The sequence below is a fragment of the Enhydra lutris genome, unplaced genomic scaffold (genome assembly GCF_002288905.1).
Source record: "Enhydra lutris kenyoni isolate GAN:26980312 unplaced genomic scaffold, ASM228890v2 scaffoldscaffold20, whole genome shotgun sequence".
In the NCBI taxonomy this organism is placed as follows: domain Eukaryota; kingdom Metazoa; phylum Chordata; class Mammalia; order Carnivora; family Mustelidae; genus Enhydra; species Enhydra lutris.
This window is the reverse complement of record NW_019154104.1, coordinates 296,306-316,225: the sequence shown is the minus strand read 5'-3', so window position 1 is coordinate 316,225 and position 19,920 is coordinate 296,306. Positions and strand designations below refer to the sequence as shown.

The following is a 19,920-nucleotide window of genomic DNA, read 5'->3' as shown; positions in this document are numbered from 1 at the left end:
TTTTGCAACTTGCTTTTCTACCCAAAGGAATATCCAGGACATTTCATGAGCTACCACCTCCAATTTTAAATGGTTATATTATAATGAAAATACAGTAACTTAACCCATTGGTAGGATCTGATTTCCTATGTTCTGTCTCTCTCTCTTTCTTGTTTAAACAGCCAATATCTTTTTATTTCCTCCACAATCTTTCTGACTAAAAAAATTCCCTTTAGTATAGCTGTGCTCAGTTTTTATTTGGCTGAAAATGTCTTTATTTTATCTTCACTTTTTAAGGTACCTTTTTAAAAAAAAGATTTAGTTATTCATTTGACAGACAGAGATCACAAGTAGGCAGAGAGGCAGGCAGAGAGAGAGGGGGAAGCAGGCTCCCTGCTGAGCAGAAAGCCAGATGGATGCGGGGCTTGATCCCAGTACCCTGGGACCATGACCTGAGCCAAAGGCATAGGCTTTAACCTACAGAGCCACCCAGGCACCCCTAAGGTACTTTGTGTTGTATATACAGTTCTACACCAGCCCTTATTTTCTTTCATCACTCTACAAATGCTATGCCATTGCTTTCCAAGTTTCATCATATCTTAATCATTTGTTAGTTTTATTTTTGGTCCTCTGGAGGTAATGTATCCTCTGGCAAGACTTCTTCTTTGTCTTTGGTTTTCAGTGGTTTTGCTATGATTACTTGGGTATGTGTTTATTTGTTTGTTTTTTTTTATTTATCCTGCTTGACATTAGCAGACTTCCTTGAATTTCTGGCCTGATATCTTTCATTGGTTTTGGAAAACTCTGCCAATATCTCTTAAATATTTCTTCTGCTCACTCTCTTTCCTTTCCTTCTGGACTCTAATTACATGTATGTTAGACCTTTTACCAGAGCCCATACATCTTTTATGCTTATTTCCATATTTTCCATCCCTTTTCTAAAATTTTGAATATAATGAATGGACTCTAGCTTCCCAGTGAAATTCTACATTTGTCATTTCTTTTTTCTTAAAAATATTAATTACAGTTTTTAAAATTTCACATGGGACCAAATAAACATCAGCATTATTTTTACGGCTGTTCTATCTTGTTTTTCTTTCTTAGTTTTTAGTGATTTTGACCTGTCTCTGGCATGTCTGGTGATTTTAAAAAACTGAAGCCCAAACATTAAATGTGAAAAAAGTTAAAGAGGTTCTAGAGGATGATATATTTTTCCAGAAAGGATTTAATTTCCATTGGCAGTTCATTAAAGTAAAGATTGCCTGACCTAATCAGAGATTGAGATAATCTGATGCTCAATTTCAGTCTGTGTGAAAGCTGGTATATTTCCAGTTTGTCCTTATTCCTAGAGCACTCCAGGATTTAAACTGAGAGCTTGAGATATTTACCAGGTATGAACTCATGCAGGCCCTGAAATTCAAAACTGCTAAAAATTCTGTTTATTTTCTTAACCTCCTAGCTACTCTGCTACGGTTTGCTTTTTGGTCTCTTGTACCATTACACCTCCCCCATTCTCCTGGCTTAGGAATTAGTAAATTCCTTGAGGAAAAATGCGGTGAAGAATTCTAGTGCTCCTTCTCTGTGGTTCACATCTCAGAGACGTTGGTGCCTTGAATCCTGGTTCTCTTAGTTGTTCTCTACAGACACAAGCTTTTTATTTTTTCCTCTTTAAAATAAGGAAAAAAATTTATATAGCTTTTACAGTTGTTCTTGGTGGGAGGGTTGGTCCAAATAAACCACTGTATCACAGTAGAAGCAGAACTCTTCAGACCTTATGTGCTCTTATAATACTATGTCCTTCTGATATCATACACCTAGGTTCTACTGCAATTGTCTGATAAAAGGTATGTATCCTTTATTGGACTACATAGTTTGAAAGAACAGGAATCTTGTATATATAAGAAATCCTTACTGAATAGCACATGCCATTCATTCATTTCTTAGTTCAACAAATATTTTTGAGTCTATCATATATCACAAATTCTATATGTGCTAGAGATTTAATGTTGAACAAGAACAGACATGGTCCCTGACACAAAGATGTTCTGTTGTATTTTACCAACGAAGACAGCCTAAAATAAGTAAGTCAACAAATAAAATAATTATAAAGCATGATACATGCTATGAAGGAAATAAGCAGGTGCTGGGATAGAGAATAGTGGGCGGGGTGGAGAATAAGGAAAGGCCATTTTAAAAGAGGTGGTGAGAATGAGAAGGATTCAGCCATATGAAGTGTGAGGAGATGAGAATTCCAGGCAGAGGAACATACATACCAAAGCTCCTAAAGCAGTAAAGAATGTGTCTAGAAGTGAAAAGACAATGAAAGGTAGTGAATGAGCAGAAAGGCATAAGATGAGGTTGGAGAGACAGAGGCCATACTTGCAGGGCCTTAAAGGTTATGACACAGAGTTTGGAAAGCAGATATACTCACTACATATTTGCAAAATGAATGGAAGTATTTTATTTTTCTTGGGAAAAAAACCCCTCTCATTCTTTTTGAACACTATTCATGTTTCTTATGACAGAGAGAAAGCCTGTATCAGACATAGCCATAAAGGCTGAGAATCACCACTGTTCTTAAGTTTCTGTTTACCTATGGAAGCAGCAAGGATCTCTGTCTGATATCCTGAAAGCTAGACTCAGAAAGGAAGAAGAAAAATGAATGGATGAAGAAACAAGGCCTTTTCCTCAACACAGGTAAGAACAAATAACATCAGACAAATTGTAAAAGACTTTAAAATGGGCAACAAAGATTACTGGATGTCCAATGTAGCACAACCTTCTGGTTTGTGTGTTTTATCATCTTTGAGCTATTTTCTAAAAATTAAGGTGTAGAAATGGAATATTATTCAGTGATAAAAAAGAATGAAACTTTGTTATTTGCAATGACATGGATGGAGCTAGAGAGTTTAATGCCAAGCAAAATAAGGCAGTCAGAGAAAGAAAAATACCATATGATTTCATTCATATTGGAATTTAAGAAACAAAACAAACAAGCAAAAGGAAATAATGAGAGAGAGAGAGATAGAGAGAGAGAAATCAAGAAACAGACTCTTAACTATAGAGAGCAAATTGATGGTTACCAGAGGGGAGGTGGGTGGGAGGATGGGTGAAATAGGGGATGGAGATTGAGGAGTGTGCTTGTGGTGATGAGCACTGGGTGTTGCATGGAAGTGTTGAATCACTATATTGTACACCTGAAACTAAGATAACATTATATGTTAACTAACTGGAATTAAACTAAAAACTTAAAAAAATTTAAGCTGGGAAAACTGATGGCAAATAAGATTATTATTCAAAGAAATGCAAATTAATTCTGTGGAGATATAATTGATTATCTGTATGTGTGTGTGTTCTTTGAATTCTCCTTTGAACCAGTACTAACATCTTACTGGTTCCTTCATTAGCTAATGAGTTAAACAAAATCTTGACCTGTGTTTATTTCATAACTATATGAAATTCATTATTTTATCTATAAAACATTACACTTTAATAATTCTGGAGGCTCCACTGAGATGCCCCATGGATTTACCTGATGGAGTCAGGTAAACTTAATTGCTAGAAAAGTGCACTTCACAGGTGGCTTCCACCTGGCCACACTTTACTTAGGTTCGTGGAGTGAAGGCCAAGCAGCAATAAAACTTGAACTCTGCTAAATTTCGGTTTCTCTAATTTTGTTCCCTTTATTGATTTTGATTCTATTTTTGTTTCCATGCACGGCGAATAAGGTATTCCCCCTTGTGGCAGCCATGATTGGGAATTTGGTTTTACAGTCTAATGATTCCTACAAGTGGATGATTGAAATCTCAGGTAAGAGAAGACAGAGAATCTGTCTTATCAGTCTTTCTTGTTTGTCTTACTGTCATTTTGAGCCTAAACCAGTTAAGAACTTTATGACCTCTAGGAAGGGAAACAGCTCTTTATTTGTGGACCGTTAAGTTTTTTTTGTTTCTGTATTTATTTGTGACCTGTAGTTGAAATTGTTGAGATGAAGCTGTATGTTTTTTATGCATCTGTGTCTATGATCCAGAAAGACATTTATCTCATTTTGTGAGTGTGTAATGTTTTCCTACTTCTGGAAAATATTCATAAGTTATATGCTTATAAATCATCACGCAGAGTGGGCCTTCCTCAGGGTATGCTTTGAATTCAGGGTGCTTCCCTCCTACCATACTCCTTCTACCCCCACCCCAGTTCATCTGAGACTGAATATGGTGGTGGTGTTGGGAGGGGCCATCCAAGAGCCCCTAATCTCCAACTGTCCAGTTTCAGCAGGATCTGAAGGGAAGCACCCCCATTTTAGGGCCACAATAAAGTTTGCTTTGCCAGGGGGAAGAAGAAAACTCTATCAAAATAATTATATTGTCTGTTAAATTAAAGGTGCTCTGTTCTAACAGAGAAATAAAGAAGTTCTTAAATAAATAGAATCTTTCTAAAATTATCAGATAATAAGGAAATTTAACTTATATTTTAAGTGAGCTACATTAAAAGGTATTCTTATAATTTTAAGCATCAAAGATCACAAAGTTAAGATAAATCTTTGATAAATAACTTTAGTCATTGTGAAAACCCAGCCATGTTCTTTTTCTTATTTATCAGTGTTAAGTGTAATTAAGCAAATACTTTTTATTTTGATTGGGTTTGTTTTTCTTAAATTTATATAGGTTTACTCATCAAATAAGCTAATGCTTTTCTTACATAATATTTTAAGAATGTGAAAAATGTAAAATTGGGTACAATATAATTGAATCATTATTCTGACAAACTTTAAATTTCAATAGTAATTATGTTTATAGTATGTCAGCTTGAAAATAATATTCAGGATCTTTAAGTAACAAAATCTTATTGAACTGATATTAAATTAATTAACAAATTATTATCAGATACCTAGATGGCTTCTAAGTAAGAATACTGGATCATTGATAACTAAGCATAAGTTTAAGTTAATATACAGATCTTTCTTCACTTATGATGAGATTTCCACCTGACCCATTGTGAGTTGAAAATATCATAAGTTGAAAACTTATTTAATAAACCTAACCCAGGGGTGCCTGGGTGGCTCAGTGGGTTAAGCCGCTGCCTTCGGCTCGGGTCATGATCTCAGGGTCCTGGGATCGAGTCCCGCATCGGGCTCTCTGCTCAGCAGGGAGCCTGCTTCTCTCTCTCTGCCTGCCTCTCTGTCTACTTGTGATCTCTGTCTGTCAAATAAATAAATAAAATCTTAAAAAAAAAAATAAATAAACCTAACCCACCCAATGTCATAGTTAGCCTACCCTACCTTAATCATGTTCAGAACACACATTACAGAACACTTCTGCAAAGCCTATTTTATAATAAAGTGCTGAATATGTGATGTAATTTGTTGAAAACTGTACTGAATGTGAAAAAATAGAATTGCTGTATGGTACAGAATGGTTGTAAGTTTATCAGTTGTTTACCCTTATGATTGTGGCTGACTGGGAGCTGCAGCTCGCTGTGGCTGCCCAAAGTCATGAGAGATTAATGCCCTGAATATTGCTAGCCTGGGAAAGGATCAAAATTAAAAATTTGAAGTATGGTTTCTACTAATGGGTGTAACTTTTACACCACTGTAAAGCTGAAAATTTGTTAAGTTGAACCACCGTAAGTTGGGGACAATTCATACTTTTATTTTAAAGATTTTTTATTTATTTATTTGACAGACAGAGATCACAAGCAGGCAGAGAGGCAGGCAGGCAGAGAGAGAGGAAGGGAAGCAGGCTCTCCTCGGAGCAGAGAGCCCGATGTGGGGTTCGATCCCAGGCCCCTGGGATCATGACCTGAGCCGAAGGCAGAGGCTTTAACCCACTGAGCTACCCAGGCCCCCCATACTTTTCTTTTAAAGCTAATGTACTTTGCTTCTTATTTTTATATGCTAGAGAGAGGCTTATATCTTTAGGTCATGTTAATTAATATGTTTGTTTGTCTTTACTATAGTAAGTACAAAGGGATGCATGTGGCTATAGTAAATTATATTCTGTGTGATTATGAACTTGGCTAATCTGCTCAAATGCTTATATATGATTTCTCAATTATCTAGTTTTCACTGTGAAATAAAAATTAGTTATTTTTTAAAACATTATAATGAAATATAGGTGTTACATTTTTCTAGGAACAATAATGACAGTTTTTTAAGGAAAAAGAGTACATATATTTTTAAAGTCCAGTCCTGATATTTGTTCTCAGGACACTCTACATGCTCTTAAATTAAAATTTATATGGATCCCCAGAGATTTTGTTCTTGTGGGTTATTTCTAATAGATATATACTGTATTAGAAACTGAAGCCTAAATTTTTTTTAAAATTTGTTGTTTCATTTGGAAATAGCAATGACAAGACCATTTCATATAAATATAAGTAACTTTTTTATGCATTGTTTTTATAATTTTGAAAATTTCTCTAATGTTAGGCTTAAGAGAAGTCAGTTGGATCTTTTTATTTGTTTCTGCATTGGGTCTGATGCAATAGAATACCATATATAGCCACTGGAAAAACTCATGGCACATTCATGAGAGAAGGAGAATAAAAAAGTCAAATAAAGTCTTAGTTTTATTATGAAAATTGTTTTGACCTTGCAGATCCACTTAAAGTGTCTTAGGGACCCTCATGGGTCTGGGGCCCACTCTTTGTTCTGAAGTAAAGTGGCGATTTGTTTCAAAATATAAAATAACATAATAAAAGACAAAACTTTGGAAGAGATTTTTATTTGCCTTGGTTTATAGTACCTGTGCCTAAAATGAAGCTGAGAACTATATTAAAATTTTAGTGAGTTCACTCAGGTTTGATGAGCTTATTTCTTTGGTTTACTGATTAATGCTTTGCCCATGAAGCTCAAGATTATTTTTTGTATAATCTCCCCTTTGGGCTTTATGTTTATTTTGCCTTTATTTAAAGAAAAAATAAAGAACAAAGTTTCCTCATTGACAAATGAGCTAAGATTATTTATAATTACATTACTTTCTGTGCTTATTCCCAAATATTTTATTCTTGCTTTGAAAATTAGGTAACCAGTACTGTTTCTCAGGTACCCATGATTCTATCTTATTCAAGTACCCAATTCTTTTTTGACAACTCTTTTGATTTTGCCTTCTAAAGATCAGACCTAAATTTAGTAAAAAGTAAAAATTTCAGAGTATCTTTCACACCTAAAGCTATCTTTGAAATTTCCTAGAAGGTCTCTAGAAAATCACAAAGATTTTTCTTTCATCTTATAAAAAGAGATGTTAGAAATAATTAGGTTTGTTTGATATATTACCATTGTAAGAGTGTCATGTGAGGGCAGTTGTTGTCATATCTGAGAAGAGAGGCTTGGTGTGCCCTGGGTTAGATCCATATGTATAAAATGTTAATATAAATATTTCAGAAATTTTATGCTTTATGGGACATGCCTGGAGATTTGACAATGCTTTTGCTGTCCATAATATGTCTGCATCCTCAGGGGAAACACATCAAAACTTTTATGACATAGTTACATATGATATCTGAATAGAGAATTCTACTTCTATTCTAATATTATTGGTTACAGTGATAAATTAAGTACAGCTATTAAGGATCTGTCATCTTTGGAAATTTCTGTTTTACTCTAATGATGGCCTGAAGGTTCTGCTAAAAGTTACAGTAAATAGTTTGTGCCTACAACAAAGATTCAGAGCACTAGGGAAAAGGATTATCATAGGTACTTTGCACTACTGACACTTCAAAGAACAGTCTTTTGGGTATAGGCACCTGAAATGATATTGCTTAGATAACTTTTATGTAGTGCCAGCAGACTGTCAGGAATCCCAGGGCTCTTTAGAATAGAAGCAGATGGCTTCATGAAAGCAGACCGCTAACCCAAGATCTAGCAGAACAAGAATGATATAGAGCTGAATGAAATAATAAGGGAAATTTTATTGTATTTATTTGTTTGGGATACTGTTGGTTAATTTAATATTCTATTGCTTTATGGCTCTAGATTTGCAAAACAAACTCATGGAGGCCTATATGGTTAATTAATAAATTTGCTATGAAATAATAAGGGCAAGCCTCTAAGATAAGCCTTTTTTTGCGATCAATAATGATCTTTGTGATTATTTTGATCATATGAGGTAGGAGAGGGACATTATCAGGAAACATTAAGAGACTTTTAAATAGGCAAAAAAAAAAAAAAAAAATTACTGGGGGTCCAATCTAGTGTGTCCTTCTTGGCAATCTCCACCTTTCATTGTCTTTGAGCTATTTTACAATTCTGTAAGTTGTGGAAAATTCATAGTCATGCATATAATTCTTTAGTTTTCAGAGCAAAAAGCAGATACCATTTACTTGAAACTGTCAGTGTTTTATAAAAAATAAGCACTTTGGGGCAGAGGTGGAGGTAGGAAAAGATTTTGAGGGAAGCAACCGTGTGTGGAAGGGCCATTTCTTCTTGGCTGAGAAGAGGACTGAGGTCTGTGGGTCCCGTAAGCAGCCGGTGTCCCTTCTCCCTGCCCCAAGGCTCCCAGCTTCCCCATGATCCTGGTGTTGTTAGCAAGGCCTAAAGGAGCAAATACCTGAGATCATAGCACTACAGGGATATTGTAGATGTATTCAGTGCAGACTGGTGACCATCTGTGTCTCCCTGATCCACTGTTAGTCTGTTAAGCCCCTTTCAGTTTCTTGGCATAATCCTTGGAGCGGTGAGCTCCACAATGGCTTAATAAAATTTCCTGCCAGTTCTGTAGCACAGGTGCTCATAGTAGGATTTAAGTTGAATCAAGTAAATGATATTCTTGCATACCTGAGTTTCTGCATGTAAGATTCATGTTTGCTACATAATGCTTTTGGATCTTTCCTTGACCTTTCTATCTTTTCGGTGACTGGTTTTCAGGCTCAGCCCTTGGGCTGGAACAGATGTTCTGTCTCTTAGGCTTTTCTTTCTGCTACTGAAGTACAACTGAATACTTTTGGCAACTAGAATTTGCAGGTTGGCAGGAGTTTGCTGCATTTATGTTTTATCTCTTTCTTCCTGGTTCCTCTTTCATCATATTCCCACTCAAGGAGGCAAGAACGACAATTATTAGCTCCCATGGATTACTATGGGATGCCTAGTTCCTAAAATCTCCTGCTTAGTATTAAAGGTTTAGTATAAGTATCTTACCATACAGATAATAAAATAAATAAAACCAAAATGCATTACTATATTACCTCTATTTATTTGTGAGCAAATCCCTAGGACAACTACTGACATCTTTGTTAGCATTAATAAAGAAGGTTAAGGCTGAGAAGTGTTCTATCCTTACCATACTTGAGCCACAATTGCCAAGCCTATGTGTGTTAGAAGCTTGTTGCCTTTTCAGAAGTATTGGAAAAGACAAACTTCAGGTTTGCAAATAGAATGTATTGTCCCATAATTAAGCTCATTAGCAACCAAGATAAATTATACATTAAATACTCCCTGGAAACAACAAAATTAATGTTCCAGTACTCTTAACTTCAGGGTTTGCTCTTGTGTTATTCAGAGCACCACAGGCAGTTTGATGGTAATGAAAACAGACAGGTTGAAAATTATTTCTTATAGCTCTACTATAATGCAGACCTCAGTTCTGGCCTTTGTGATCTCAGAAGAGGTCTGCAGCAATTTGCTCCACCTGGGATTAAGGACTTCTAGGAGACTTTGAGGAAAGACTAATCCAGAAATCTGGCTGCTATAAGGAGAATACTGCCCACACTTCAATACCTTCACTCCTGGATGTAATCTGAGATGGTAGTCTTGGATCGAGATTCTCTATTTTTCTTCTATGGTTTTTGGCCACTGAAGGGCTATTTTTACACACTCTAAAACTAGTTGTGAATGAAAGGTAGGCATTCTCTGTTCACACCACTAACTTCTGCCACACAGGTTATAAATTTAGGCAGTTTTATAGCTAGATAGGGCAGAGACCAAGAACAATCATACATAGAAGATCTAGCTAAAAATGGTGTTCTTGGAAAAATCTGAATTTTAGTAGTAACTGCTATTATGACAATATTTTTAAAATTTTTCATTTAAGTCATTAATATGAAAAAAAGAAAAAAATGGAAAGGGGTTATAGGCTGGCAAAATATTTTGTGTTCTGAAATATTTTTGAGCCAAAACATCAGGTTGGTTATTGTAGTAAAGTATATTTTGCTTTTATAATATTATTCAATGGACCCAATAACCATCATGAACCAACACATTTCATTAAGATATATAAACTTAATGATACTGAAACAGTGAAATTGTGATTTTTAAAGGACTAAGCATATATTTTATGCAAATATACTTAATTTTATAAAATCCTATATATACTTATATAATGTTTGTATTTTATTTTCATCACTATTATGATTATGATCATTATTATTTGTCAAAGGGGGCAATGGAATGCCTAATCCTGTCTTTCCTCCCTGTGAGGAGCTAAGGGTTCTTTTTCAGGTTTGGAGTATATGGCAAGGGAGGACAGGATTTGGGGTAGATATCACTTATAAAGGAAGTCCTAATGTTACAGTAAAGGTGAGTAAGCAAAGAAACAAATCTTCAAAGGAACATGAAAATAATTTTGAAAGTTATAGGATTCTCCAAGCTCTTTCTGAGGTAAGCCTTCTGCTCTACTTACACTGCATCCCTTTTAGAATGCCCAGAAATTTCTGAAGCCCTATGGATTTTTCATATTTGTACAGGTCTGGTTACAGATAACAGATATCCACCAGACTACAGTTAATCAAGGTCATTACCTTAGATAAATTTTCATGAACCCCATATTTTCATACCTTTTCCCCCATGGATACACCCCCTGATGTGATGATGACATCAGCACGACTGATACCCTCATTCAAGGCATTGAGTAAGTCATCTGGGCTGGAAAAAAATAAAGACAAATAAGTTAACCACAAGAAAAGATTTTAGATATTTAGATATTTAAATGCCAACTTAAAACTAAACCACTTTATTCACTGCATAGGCATTAATATGAGTATAGCATTATATTCTGCACGAAGTGGGAAACAAAAAGGTCTCTGCCCAATGGAAACATAACTCTTATTGCAGAGAAAGAACCTTATAAGTGCAGAAGTAGTGGCTACTGGTACTTTCATAGGGCTTTTTGCTCTAACAAGGCAGCATAATGGGGGGAGATATTGAGGTGCTGGTAGGCTATCTAACCATCCCAGTTTATCTAGGATAATCCAAGATTTAGTACTGAAAGTCACATGTCCTAGGAAATCCCAGGTAGACCAGGATGGTTGGTGACCCTAGGTGTTGGGAGAGGTCACACAAGACTCTTTATAAAGGGAATATGACTTAAGCTAGTTAAGCCTTCAGACTTTCACAGGTGGAAGGAATGAGAAAAGGCCTTGTAAAGAGGATCAGCCTGTGATGCAGCCTCAGTGGAGATTAAGATGGGGAAAAAGAACTGTCTAGAGTGAAGAACTTAGAATGACTGGGATAGGACATGATTTTGGAAGGCCCTCAAGCTCAAGAATTGGGACTTCATCTAGCCAGACAAGGATGGTGGTGGGAGTTCCCTAGAAATATGAAGAGGCAATAGGTGTTTACTAGGAAAAAACAAGGAAAGCAGAATCTGTATGAAATATTCGAGAAGGTAAAAGGACAAGATGAATATTAGGGATTGAAACTAGGCAGATTCCTGAGAGTCAACTGAAAAGACCAGTTTACAGGCCCTTTGATTGCACAGGTCAAAGGCCTGGGAAGAAGAGAAGAAGCAAAATCAAGTCTATCCTCTGGATGTTAGAAGGGTTACAAAGGCATAAATTGAGATTGATAAATTGAGGGAAAAAAACCAAAGTGCTAGGAACAGGGCTTAGAGGGGGATAGGAAGGTAAGGGTTAGCTAAAAAGGACTATCTAGTTACTATTTGAATTCCATACAAAGGTACTGGTAATATGCACTTGAATTCCCCTTCAAATGACGGAGTACAGAAAGGGAGTCTTTTGAGGAGTATCTGGCCTATACCTTTGTTTTCTGAGAACTTTTTACCCTGTGGGGAAGGGGGGTAGATCTCTTTCTCCCCCATGAACATCTAACACGCCCATCTAAAAAGGGAACAATCCTAGTTTTTGTTTTTCCAGTTCTTTTTTTTTTAAATATTTTATTTATTTATTTGACAGAGATCACAAGTAGACAGAGAGGCAGATGGAGAGAGAGGAGGAAGCAGGCTCCCTGCAGAGTAGAGGGCCCGATGCGGGGCTCGATCCCAGGCAGAGGCTTTAACCCACTGAGCCACTCAGGCACCCCTGTTTTTCCAGTTCTTGAGTTTAGTTCCTCTTGAGGACTATTTTGCTCTTGGGTTCCATGAGATAACCATACATCTTCCCATAAACCCTTCTTTTGCTAAAGCTAGCCTCAGTGTTTTTTTGTTAACTTGAAACCAAATGATGTCTCAAGGAAATAGCATACATTCCCCCAAATCACCCTTGGTAGTGAAGTTTTTTCACATCCCTTTACCTTAATGCACTATTTCATGGGGGAGGGAGGGAGAAAGGAGGAGGAAAAGTGCTTGAAGGAGGAGAAGATGATTAGTAACTAGGACATCATTTCCCTTTTTATCTAGGGTTGATAGAGGTAAGGAGAGGAACTTGAGATTCACCTGACAGGTGGCCTTCAACTCACTAAGGCTCTTGAAGAGATAAGCTAGTTGGGAAGTGGCATAGCACAGAGATCAAGAGTATAAACTCTTAAGCCAGACTGCCTGAATTTAAATCCTGATGCTACTATTTGCTAGATGTAGAATCTTGGCCAAATTGCTTAACTTCTCTTTGCCTCAGCTTTCCATCTATCAAGTAGAGATAATACAGGGTTGCTATGAGGAGTAAGTGACACAATACACATAAGTTTATGGAATACTACACAGTACAAACTAAGTTTTAAAGAAAGGTTAGATGTTATTATTGCTGTACTACTGACGGAAGCTTATCATATAAACATACCTAACCTAACATATCATATAAACGTATCATATAAACATACCTAAACATACCATATGTTTATAAACATGTTAGGTATGTTTATATGGTATAAAGTTTATATCAACTTTAGCATACTTGATAGTTTTTATTTAGGAAAATATTCATTACTAACACAGAAGAAAATCACAGATGGGGCCTTAGATACATTCAGAACTGTATGTGAAAAGTCCAAATAGCTCAAAAGCAGTAGCAAGCTAGACCTGGTCCCAGCCTAAATAGTTTCATTTACTGGTTGATTCTCTTACTGGATCTGGATAAAATTCTCCTCTCCAAGTACTGGCCTATCTACGAGTATACTGGGGTTTGTTTGGCTCTGAGGAGCAAGCTCCCAAGAAAAAGACACAAACACAGAAGTTTGGAAAATAGCTCACATGGGCTTCAAACTACAAACATAAGGACTCTAAAATCATCTAGTTAATTGCTTATGCAGCCAAAAATGTACTCAGGTATTTGGTAAAGATAGGATCTATGTGTAAAACTTAAAAAAAAAAAACAAAAACAAAACACCTTAAAAAAAATCCCTTTCAAAGTTAAACTGGTTGGGCAAACATCTTAGAAGAATTATACTCAATAATATTTAAAGTAGTTTTGAATTAAGTATTTTGTAAAGAATTTTCATCAGTCTTTTTCAATTTACATTAGTGAAAAAGACAGCAACTTATTCTGTTGTATTAAAATACTATAAGATATGCACATGCTGGGTTCCTGTTCACTGCATGTCCAGAGCTTTGGGCCCCTTGCCTTGCTGGATATTATCATCAGGCTGAGGCAAATGTTTGGTCAATGGAGTAAATGGAAAAACACAAACACAGGATAATGTGGAAAGTGGTTCAGGTGAATGGACAATAAATATTATTAACAAAATATAATTTTGTGTTAGTACAAAGAGACATCAGCTAATTTTACCAGTTTTATAATATGTAATTTATAACATGTCAGCCTTAGAGGATTATGGTAAAGTCCCTGGAAACAAAGCAGCAGTGACATCTACATCTTCGCAGTATTAATTTTTGTAGGTGGCTAAAGGTCCTGGGATCTGCTAGTTGATGATACAAATAAACAAACATTTCAGTGATTTTTTTTTCTCATTTGTTTTTACATTACCTGGGCAAGATGTTTTTTCCTGTTTTATAAAACTGAAGCGTCATCAGCTCTCTGTACGACTTTTCTAACTTACAGAAATAAACTAAAAGGGATTTCATGCCTTTTAGTATTCAAAGAACATTCTCAGTGTTACTTTCTACTCTGTGTTTGTGTATTCACAAAACACTGATTTTCAAAGTTGGAAAGCTCATGGGGGGTCACTCTGTTCAGTATCACAGCTGAGTGCATTCTTTGGGTCTTACTCTTCTCTATCCCCCTCTGCCCCTCTCTTTGACTCTACTTTCTGTCACATATTTCTGATGTCTGGAATTTAGTAAGAGATAATGGCTTAGTAGAGGGTCAGGTACAAATGCTGGCCAACAGTCAGAGGATCTATAACTTCATTTATGTTGCATTACGTTGTATAAATAGAGTAATAACTCTATTTATTCCTTCTTTAATAAGTCTGTGAGGTAGATCGAACAGGTAATATCATGCTCATTTTACAGAGAAAGAAAGTAATATTCAGAGCAAAGCAGTGCTTTATTTATTTTTTTAAGTAGGCTCCACGCCCAGCGACCTGAGATCAAGACCTGAGCTGAGATCAAGAGTCGGATGTCTAACAGGCTGAGCCACCCAGGTGTTCCGAAGGTAGTGTTCTAAAAGTGAGGTAGAGTAATAAGTGGCAGAGCTAGAACTAGAGCTTCTGGATCCGTATTACGTGTTTATTCCATCCCACTGACTAATCAGAGTGAGTGTCTAGTTTTTTCAGGAATATGACATATCATATGATGAAAATTCTCATGAGAAAGGGCCCTTGTGCAAAAGCATCAAATGGTAAAGCAAAAAGTGATAATCTATCTGTGTTGACTAGGAAAGTGCATGTGTGGACATGTTAGTATAATTCTGGGGAATGAAACAAATGTGACTCTGAATCCTATAATCAGATGGAAACTGAGTAAGATTTTGATTAAACATAACTTTTAGGGGTTTTTTACAAGTTACAACTTTGCTCTCTTTTTATGATTCATATTATATTTTAAATGATAAAAATATTTTCAACATAACATAATATATAACAGCCAGGTATCTATCTTTCAGATTTGACATATGCTAGTATTTTCCCATATTTACTTCATATTCCCTCTCCCCTCATTTTTTTTAAGAAATTAAAAAAAAGTTTGTTTTCTAAAACTAAGCAATTACTCTGAATAATGATAAAAGGAATAGGTAACAAGGATTATAATTGTGGGTATTATAACAGAATAAGAACCATTCAGGATTTTCTGTTTTGTTAAATAGATCATGGTATATTAATTTTCTCAAGGAAGGGAGAGTAAAACTAAAACATAATCTGATCTTTTATTATATAATATGACATTATGTATCTTACATGTCTCTTAAATGACATCACTTTGTATATATTAGATCATTTGATATATAAGAAATAAAGTAATGACAATAATATGCACATTTTGAACGAACAATACACTTTCACAGGTATATGTTAATTTCACAACTCTATGTGGTAGGTAGGGCAGAAGAAGGCACTGAGGTTCACAGTGGCAGTGAAAGGTTCAAGGTTACCCTTTGTTCACTCTGCTATTCTTTTAAACTATAGAAATATTCACATAATGAAAGATAATTTGTTATATATAGTATGCCTCCAGATATAAGCTATTTATCATTTTAATCTAAATATATAAATCCTATTTGTGGATGCTATATAGAGATGATAAAAACCTGACAATTTGTACTTTTAAAATTTGAACTATCTTCTCACCATTGCCACTGGAGGGGATGCTGGATTAAGTTGATTAACTTTCCTTGGTATATACCAATAGCTTCCCTTTTCTCAAAGAGTAGCATGTCTTAAAGGGATATTGTATTATCATTTAATTCTTCCTTAATTAATAACTGCAATTTTAATTAGATTTGAATGGCGATTAACCATTTCTTTAAAGATATATTGAATACTAGCATTAGTCTTGGTTTACTAGCATTTTCTATCCATTTTCACTTGAATTATTAAGTACCAAACCATTGTTCTCTTAGAGTACCAATATTATATAAAAGCATTCTACAAGGGAGTTGATTTAGTACAAAATGCTAAAACTTTAAGTACTTAGTGAGAAAATTGTTAATTGAAGCCCTGAATGTCACAAAATCTAGAACCCAGTTTTGCCTCCTGCTGAGATGATTCTGAAAAGCAAATATTCTTTTGGAGTTTCATTATCCTTATTTATAAAATAACATTTGGACCACATTCTTTCCATCTCTAACATTCACTGATTTGAACCACCTGAAGCTGAGTGGAATCCAATTTAAGCACAAATGTATCATTCTTTCTTTTCTTTCTCTTTCTTTTCTTTCTTTTTTTGTATTTCAATAGAACACTGGCAGCTTGCTGTTGGTGCCTTGCAATTCATGAGTTGTGATTTCCATGCCTTTTACCACTTGTGATCCTTTTTACTACTACAACTATGTTCACATCAGGGCCATGATACTCTAGCAGCTTCCTGAGGGCTGAGAATAAATAGCACTCTCAGTAGGCAAAGGAAAATACCAGCAATATAAGAAGGCAGCAGCTGGAGGGTAAAAGAATAAGCACAATTTAGGGCAGCTTCTACTGAAATAAAACTGCTGGGGAAATAAATAATATCAGCAAGAATAACAACAAACAAAGCACTAATGGAAATAGATTTATAACGTTAAAAGGGTGTTCTGGAATGAAAAACATGATTTTCAAGTTAAAAAATTTAGTAGATGAAGGTGAATACAGTGCCTAATACAAAATAAATTAGTGGCCTGAAAGACCAAGTAGTAGAAATATCTGAAAGAAATGGGGGCGCCTGGGTGGCTCAGTCAATTAAGCATCTGACTCTTGATTTCAGCTCAGGTCATGATCTCAGGGTCATGAGATCAAGCCCCCAGTCGGGCTCTGCACTCCTCAGGGAGTCTGCTAGAGATTCTCTCTCTCCTTCTTCCTCTGCTCCCCCACCCCAACCCCGACCAAAATATTTCAAAGGAATGTACAAAAATGAAGTGATGGAAGTCAATGCAGGAAATAATAAGAAACTTGGGAGACAGGGCAAGAGACTGACATATTACCAATAAGAATTCCATGAAGAAAAAAAGGAACTGATGGAGGGGGAAAATAGAGGAAAATTTCACTTATTTGAAAAGGGCTTGGAAAGTAAAAAAAAAGATTTACTGAGTTCAAGACAAGTTTGCCCAAAAACATAAACCAAAGAATGTCTCGGTAAATTTTGTAATTTCAAAGATAAAAAGAAAATCTTACAAGCTGTCAGACAGAAAGATTGGGTTTGTTAACAAAGGAAAAAGATTGGCTTTGGACTTCTTACCTACAATACCCAAACTATAAAATAATAGATTACCATAAAGATTCTCAGAGAAAAAAAGCCTTCAACTTCCAAATCCTATACCCAGTCAGACCCATTCAACTATCAGAAGAGAAGAATCATATTTGTGAAAATGCAAAGATTCAGATAATAAGTCAACCAGTAATGTTCTAGAAAAACAACTCTAAATGAAAAAAAAAATGGATCAGATCAGAAATCTTAAGATAGGAGAAGATGAAGAAGAGAGGAAGCACTTTTTTTTTTTTTTAAAGATTTTATGTACTTATTTGACACAGAGAGAGAAAGATAATCGCAAGTAGGCATAGAGGCAGGCAGAGAGGGGGAAGCAGGCTCCCTGCTGAGGCCAGAGCAGAGTTGTCATTCAAGACAATGGCTCTGTCATTCAGAGCCATTCAAGAACGGAATGAGTTGCCTTATAATGCAAGTAAGATATTTCTCATTAAAAGCATCAAACAAAACCTGATGGCTAGCATGAGAAATTTCTCTAATACCTGCACTGGGTGTAAGACTTGACTGGCTAACCTTGGAAGTTCCTTTCAATTCTAAGATACTGTGATTCTACAGAAATAGCTGAAATTAATATTTCTTTTCACATATAGACTAAAGCATAGAGGAAACTGACTAGAGCACTGAAATATAGTACTCATCTTGCAGATCATACTTTTCTTTCTCTTACTATCTGCACATTTGACTATTTGACTTGAGTTAAAAAAAAAAAAAAAGCATTTTTCCCCCCAAAGTTATGATATTCACTTTCAGCTTGGGAGATGGCTACCAATAATAATAACAGTACTCTCCCTGGAATTCTAACTTAATTCTAACTTAACTGAACATCAAAGAAGCTTTGATCAAAGAAGCCTAAACTTCACAGAAAGTACATAAAAGGTAAAGGTAAAGCAAATCTCAAAATAAATCTCAGAGAATACATGTAGCTTTCTCAATACTTGATGTACTTCAATTTCTGTGAAAGAATACTATGTCTACATTTTTCCAGATTTCAGAGGGTTTTGAGAGCCCATTTTCAGTCCAGACTTTTTGCTTTTTAAAATTTCTATCTGCCTTAAATTACTATAATCCTGACTCCGACATAAGTTTTTTTCTTTATCATGAAGTCTAATATAAAATTCAAAACCAAGACAGAGCCTTTATCCAACTTTAGATTTTAAGGATTTCAGACAGAGTATTCAGAATGTAAATGCAGTTTTATTTTAAAATATTTAATATAAACACACAGATGGACAACAGCTGCTAATTAGTCTCCTGTTTCATCTGTTACACCAACTGTGAGTTGTATCATTTTTAAAATGAGTGAAGATGACGGTGGGAAAGTAAGAAAAACTCTAGGATTTGGAGATTAAGGAATAATGCCAGCTGATCACAGCAAGATAACAATGACAACAACAAAACCCCCTCCAAAAAAACTCCAGTTCTGGACGTATATTAATCATATACTAATTTCTTCAGAGGTCCAGGATAAATTTCTCAACTACAAATATTTTCTGGGTATCTATTTCATGTATTGATTAAACTCCATACTACATGTAGCCCTCATTTAGTCTTTCTTCAGTCCCACTGGGTGTTTATGCACTATAAAGTCATGAAAAGACAGAAGAGAACATGGTCTCTGCCTTTAAGTGCAGAAAACATGTAACAAAAATTTAGGAAAATGAATGAAATAAGCAATGAAATTAATATCACTGATTGAATTCAAATACATTAATTAAAATGAAAATACATGCAAGGTAAAATGGTATAAATGTTGAGTGGGACAGAATGATCAGAATTGGCATGGGATAATTAGGAAAGACTTTCTGGAAGCTATTCTGGAAGAAAACGATTTCTAAAAGTACAGTAATACCTGGAGGTCATTTTTAGAAGAATCAGTAATATCAACTGTAGCAGCAACTCTTAAGGGTTAAGAAAGGCAACTGTAAAAGCCACCAAAAAAGTCTGTCCCCGAGAGTGGGAAGAATCTCTGGTTGTTAAATACATTTGGTAAGTAGAAAGAATATTTCTGGTTAGCCAATAGAAACTGAGAGACCTCGCTTAATAAGTAAATCTATCTAGAAATCGATCAGAAGACAAATCTATTATGTTGACTCAAAAATCAAAATGTTACATTTTGAGCAAAAAAGGTGTTTATTTCATAAGAGAAGAAAGGCAGTTTTAAAGATGACAAGAATTAATTAAATTTGGGTCTGAATTCTCCCTGGTAGTTAGAAATTTCTACTTTTAGAAGAGCAGGTAAACACTAAGATGTTAGGATATGTTTGTCCCACAAATTGGAAGACAGAAAGCACTGGGCTTTGCCATTGTGGGGAACTGTGAAGTCTACCTTGATAACTATGAGGTCTACCTTGATAACACCTTCTAAATACGCCAGTTTTATAAGAACCTGGTTTGCTATCTCAGTGCTTGTTCCCTTTCTGTTTCAAGCTTTAATGCGAAAAGGCAGCTTCACAAATTGGCAGCAACAGGAGCAGGCAACTCAAAT

At 35.4% G+C, this 19,920-nt stretch overlaps 1 protein-coding gene across 1 annotated transcript in view; it reads right to left on the bottom strand.

The window, feature by feature from the left end:
* The window catches only part of LOC111148720 (gephyrin), a 200,666-nt gene that overhangs the window by 23,275 nt on the left and 157,471 nt on the right, over positions 1-19,920 (bottom strand). The window contains exon 12 of the mRNA XM_022505522.1: positions 10,747-10,834. Within this exon, the coding sequence (XP_022361230.1) occupies positions 10,747-10,834 (88 nt within the window). The remainder of the gene's footprint in view (positions 1-10,746; positions 10,835-19,920) is intronic.